Below are 6,093 nucleotides of genomic sequence, written 5' to 3'. Positions count from 1 at the left end.
TTAAATAAATTAGATGCACTGTAGTCGACCCTTGGTGTCCTGGAGGACTGGTTCCAGGACCCCCGTGGATACCCAAACCCGCCGACGCTCAAGTACCTTAAATAAAATGGCGTAGTATTTGCATATAACCTACGGATATCCTCCTGTATAGTTTAAATCGTCTCTATATTACTTATACTACCTAATACAATGTAAATGCTATGTCAATAGTTGTACACAATATAAACACTATATACAGGCAGACCTTGGAGATACTGCTGGCTCGGTTCCAGACCACTGCAATAAAGCAAGTATCACAATAAATCAAGTCACACACATTTTTTGGTTTCCAAGTGCATACAGAAGTTACGTTTACGGTAGTGTATTAAGTGCGTAACAGCATTATGTCTAAAAAATGCACATACCTTAATCAAGAAATACTTTATTGCTAAAAAATGCGAACCATCATCAGAACCTTCAGGGAGTCGTATAATCTTTTTGCAACGGTAAAACCTCAAAGATCACTGATCACCATAATAAACGTTAGTAAAGAAAAAGTTTAAAATATCGTGAGAATTATCAAAATGTGACGCAGAGACGTGAAGTGTGCAAATGCTGCTGAAAAAATGGCGCTGGGAGACTTGCTTCAAGAAGGGCTGCAACTGACCTCCAATACGTAAAACACGCAGTATCTGCCTGTGAGGTGCACGGCAAACCCGAGTTTTGCTTTTCGGAACTTTCTGGAACTTTTTCCTGAACATTTTCCATGTGAGGTTGGTTGAATCCGCAGATGCAGAAATCCGTAAACACAGAAGGCTGACTGTGCAGGGCAGTAGCCCCTAGACATATTTACGAATGTGACATAAACAATGACACATTCCTTGCTGAAAGGGCTCACAACTCATTCACAGCAACACAAAAATCTAACGTATTTTCTATCTTTAAATATCTTTACTGATTTCTTGCGTCTATATACTTTTTGTTTTTGTTTTATGCATTTTAGAGCAGAGGGCAGGGGGTTTGGAGGAGATAAGAGAGAAAAAATTTGAGGCGAGAAAAGGAGATTTAGAGAAAGAATACGGTAGGAAAGCAGCAGACAAGCCAGCACTGGAGACTGGAGGATTATGGGAGGGAGGAGGCCTGGGACCTATTGGGTGGTGGAGATGACCTGTCAGATCAGATGGCCACACCCGAGACAGGAGCAGGGCACGATGGAGAGAGAGAGGGAAGAGAGCCTTCCCGGACATCTTCAATCTCCTGGGGAAGGCACATGGCATCCGTGCCTCAAACTGTTCTCTGAGCATTAAAACATGTGCAAGTGTGCTTCACAGACAACACAGAAATGACGTGCCCCAGAATACGGAATCCAAAACCTCAGAAACAATATAAAAACTCATAAAGATGTAAGAGCACTTTAAAATGGTCATGATCTTTAGGATAAAGGAACCATTTTCTCAACGAAGGTACTGAGCACATTTAATAAAAATGAAATGAGATTAAAGACAAGGTGCACTGCCACCCATCCCCCAAATCGAAGTGATTAGGAAGGTGAGATGTGTGTCAATGAAGGCAGGGCACCAGGAGCGCAAGTGAGCTCCTGTCACCAAGAGATCTGGACGGAACTGACACCTCCTCACGTTCATTTCACTTACAGGACGGGAGACAGCAGCCCTGGGAATGAACCGTGCTGGCACGTGCAGCAGCGGTGCGGGGCTCCGCCCCCGGGCAGGGTGTGGACCTGGGGGTGACGCAGGGCGACGACGGGCTGCCTTCCCCGGGGAACGACTCATTACTCAAATAAACTAATGTAAGAGCTCTGTGTAACCCACAAAGCCAGAATAAGAAGCACGAACAACAGACGTCCCCACCGTGCAGAGGCACACCGCGGCACCGCCCTGTGGGAGGCAGGACAGCAGAGCGGGGGAAAGAACGCCCGCTCAGTTGCACTCATCATCTGCCAGGACGAAGGCGCACCCCGTCCAGGACTTTTGGGCGGGTGGCTGGGCGGCTGGGGGCTCCCTCAACTCTCGAAAGCAAACACTTAAATGCTACTGTCTTGCGGCTCCTTTCCTTTCCCCAAGGGCATTACATGTGATGCTTCATTCGGGCCCGATGTTCAGATCAGCGTGTCTGCTCATCCCGGTAGGCACACAGCCACAGTTATTTGTTTGTCCTCCCAGCACACGTGGCGTTGAAGAACGGCTGTGAAACGCAGTGGACGACGCACGGCTGATGCCCTTCTGCGCAGCCACCAGCGTCCCAGCGAATCAGGGGACAGGAGGGGAGGTGCCCGCTCCAGCCCCGTGCGCACCCACAGCTCCTTTATTTTACACCCTAAATCGATAGTTTCAACAGATGCAGATTCCACGTGACAGGAGAGCGAGTCAGGAAGATTTGAGCTTTTACATTCTTCAGATGTCGACTTTTGCCGTCCCGGCTATTAAAAAGTTATGTGTAACTTCAAGATGAAAGGCATTAGCAGCTTCTTAGAAGAGGATAATCCAATCTTCTGGAGATTTAATGAGATGTAAGTCACTGGAGCGTCTGACTCGGTCTGCTGTTAATTGAATCAAAGTCAATGACAATCTGGCTGCACTTTGGTGTGAATTTCCTAAAGGTAAGAAACAAAACATATAAAGATATTATCTAGTGAGTAGTTAGAGCCATTTGTTTACTTTGGCTTAACCTACATTTTCTGCGGGGAGGAAGAAAATTTCCCGGTATTCGCTTGATATTTTGTCTCTATAGGAGCCAATTACAGTGCACCATACCGAGAGAAACACGGACCGGAAAAGACTAAGACAAAAAAAGATGCATGGGGCGGCTTGGTTTGTGTGTTCGTCAGCTAGCTGAGTTCATGAATTATCGGGAAGTCAGAGGATTTCTAACAAGTTAGCTGCATGACATGACATCCAATGACTAGTTTCCCCACCAGATTTATCTTATTGTCTAGGATATTTTTGCAGCCAACTTGGAATTGCTCTAAAGCAAAAAAAAAGAGCAAAATTTCTTTTGCTCTCAATACAAAACAACCAGCTCTAGTGGAGTCATTTTTAAAACCATGTTCTATAAATGCAGAAGTAAAATAAACCCATGACATTTTTTACTCATTAATATACCTTCTCAAGCAGGTGAAAAGAACATACATGGGGACTAAACATATTCCTTAAAAAAAGTCAGTATACAGTAAATATCTAATTAGCGTTATGTAAATAAATTGTGTCTCAGAACGCACAATAGTGCAAGAGATTCATTACGTATAACCTATATCCCTAAAGAGTAACCCAAAAGGTGAGGTATGTTACCAATTACAAGGACCCCAACTGCTGACACAAAGACTATATATAAAGGAACTTCTTCAAAAGTTTTCAGTCGAAAAGAAGTTTCTACCAGAAACCAAAGGTGGTTGAACTGACTTGTAAGTAACACATACCTCCCAATCTGTGCCTACCAAAGGTAAAGCATATAAATATCAATGACTTAAAATCTCAATTTAAACTACGACTGTAAAAAGAATTCCCAGTGTTCCAACCTGGCAGGTTATTTTCACCTTAAATATTTTATGCCAGAGTTGTTACATCTGCAAAAAGATTTAATGTTAATATTATAAAACTTGTGAATTTAAAAATTTCTCACTACCAGAATAATTAGTTCAAGCCCTGGAAATCTACTAAAAGTAAAGTGCAATCATTACACAGATTGTCTTCAGTTACTTCTGTCACTGCCCATAAAAATCTACCCTTAGAATAATCTTTAGAGTCTTAGCCCATCCCATTTAAAAAGATGCTTCCTATATCCAGACAAAACTCTAATCCAAAAAAGATCCATGCACCCCTATATTCATAGCAGCACTATTCACAATAGTCAAGACATGGAAACAACCTGAATGTCCATTGACAGATGAATGGATAAGAAAGATGTTATGTGTATGTGTGTGTGTACACACACACACACACACACACACACACACACACAATGGAATATTACTCAACCATGAAAAAGAACGAAATAACGCCATTTGCAGCAACATGGATGCAACGAGAGATTATCAAACTAAGTGAAGTCAGAAAGAGAAAGACAAATACCATATGATATCACTTGTATGTGGAACCTAGAATATGATACAAATGAACCTATCTAGGAAACAGAAACAGACTCGTGGACATAGAGAACAGATTTGTGGTTGCCAAGGGGGAGGGGTTGGGGGAGGGATGGAGTGTGAGGTTGGGGTCAGCAGATGTGAGCTTTTATATACAGGATGCATAAACAACAAGGTCCTACTGTAGAGCACAGGGAACTATATTCAGTATCCTGTGATAAACCATAATGGAAAAGAATGTATACATATATATAACTGAATCACTTTGCCGTACGGCAGAAATTAGCACAACATTGTAAATCAACTATACTTCAATTAAGAAATAAATTTTTAAAATAAATAAAATAAATAAAAAGATGCTTCCAAGTGTGGAGGTCAGGCATCCCACGTAGAAATTAAACATCAGACAAGGTCAAGTGTGTTTTCTTCATCAGGCCTTCCAGCGCCTTCTCCTCCACACGCCTCCCACTCACCTGAAGGAAACCCCGGCCATTTCCAACATGAGCCTCGCGGCTCTTGTCTCATTGCTGTCGTGGTATTTATCAGACATGAAAATGACTTCTTTTATCCCTTAAAAGGCAACAATGAAAGAAACCTCATTATGTGCACACAGAGATACAACAAGAGGCATGCGGACGGAAGCCCTGGGGGAGTCTGATTAATCAACTTTCCTGAGGGTGCGAGCACACAATGTCCAGCGACTGAAATATGTATCTGCTGCTCTCAAATACAGCAGCACATGGATTCTGTTTAATCTGCCCTCCAGTCTTTATGGATTTTTTTTAAATAAATGCAAAGTGAAAACATGTCAAATAGTCAAGCCTTGATCCGATTAACAAATTTTCTTTACTGCAGGCAATCAAATATTCTTTATTCGCAAGGCAACGACTCCTAACTCAAGAGGCTAACGGGGGTGGTGGAGAACACTGGCAGAATCAGAGATGAGGACCACCGTGCTGCCAGGAATGGCTCTGCAGACCAGTTCAAGCCAGCTTGACAGAGGGCAGATCTGTTTCCTACCCCTGTCTCACCAGGCAGTTCTAACTTGAGGGCCAAGAATCTGGAGGGCACTTGACAATCACTCGCTCCTCCACGAGCCTCAGAAGGGACCACAGGGGCTTCCCTGGTGGTGCAGTGGTTGGGAGTCCGCCTGCCGATGCAGGGGACGCGGCTTCGTGCCCCGGTCCGGGAAGATCCCACATGCCGCGGAGCGGCTGGGCCCGTGAGCCATGGCCGCTGAGCCTGCGCGTCCGGAGCCTGTGCTCCGCAACGGGAGAGGCCACAGCAGTGAGAGGCCCGCGTACCGCAAAAAAACAAAAGGGACCACAGGAGGCTGCTCTTCCCATGCACCTGCCGCCGCCACTGTGCTAAGGATGGCGAGGAAAACTCGCGAAGGGTCGTACACCCCCAGGGAGGGAGCCCACGAGACTCCTTAACTGAGATCTTTGATCCTGATTCCACCAGACCGCTTCTGCTCAGAGATCCAGGGCTCGGGATAAACAGCCCCGTTAAAGCACACATCTGGCCAACGTGGTAAGTCTTTAAATCTCAAGCCGAGAGCTTTATGGAGGTAAAGTGTAGCTGAATCTTAGATGCGACAGTTTGAAAAAGGTGAAAGATTCCGAACACAATGGTGCAGATTTATGGTAACCGTAATGTAAGAAAAACTTCAAGTTGTACCATTTGAGTCTTATGACATTTATATGCAAAGAGATGTTTAGGTCCTCATATATCTACCATATATTAGATACAAATTAAAATTTCATTTACAGACTCCCAGCTGACCTTGTTTCTGACAGAAGTTCATTTCTCTCCCTCCTCCCTAATCTATGCACAATACGTCAGAGAATAGTAAATTGTCAGTAATTATATGCAATGCTGGTGGTGTTTTTTGGCAGCTTGCAGTTTAGGAAGTTGCAAACTAAATTAAAAACACGCTAAGAATCACAGAGGATGCAATTAGTCTTAGAATACCTGGCACCATTCAAAAACAAAACCCAGGAAATACCTTGCAA

General features: G+C 43.9%; 1 protein-coding gene across 7 annotated transcripts in view; it reads right to left on the bottom strand.

Moving 5' to 3' along the window:
• Nucleotides 1–405: 405 nt before the first annotated feature.
• DCTD (dCMP deaminase) overlaps nucleotides 406–6,093 on the bottom strand; it is a 28,220-nt gene continuing 22,532 nt past the window's right edge. For 6 of the 7 annotated variants that reach the window (XM_032618407.1, XM_032618405.1, XM_032618411.1 and 3 more), the window contains 2 exons: nucleotides 4,552–4,648; nucleotides 406–2,590 (listed from right to left, as the gene is read on the bottom strand). In XM_032618407.1, coding sequence (XP_032474298.1) covers nucleotides 2,512–2,590; nucleotides 4,552–4,648 — 176 coding nt within the window. In that variant the 3' untranslated portion in view covers nucleotides 406–2,511. The remainder of the gene's footprint in view (nucleotides 2,591–4,551; nucleotides 4,649–6,093) is intronic. The other variant, XM_032618409.1, reaches the window with a different exon arrangement.

Source organism: Phocoena sinus, chromosome 21, assembly GCF_008692025.1.
Source record: "Phocoena sinus isolate mPhoSin1 chromosome 21, mPhoSin1.pri, whole genome shotgun sequence".
NCBI lineage: Eukaryota > Metazoa > Chordata > Mammalia > Artiodactyla > Phocoenidae > Phocoena > Phocoena sinus.
Note: the sequence above shows the minus strand (reverse complement) of the source record. Positions and strands in the feature narration are given on the sequence as shown.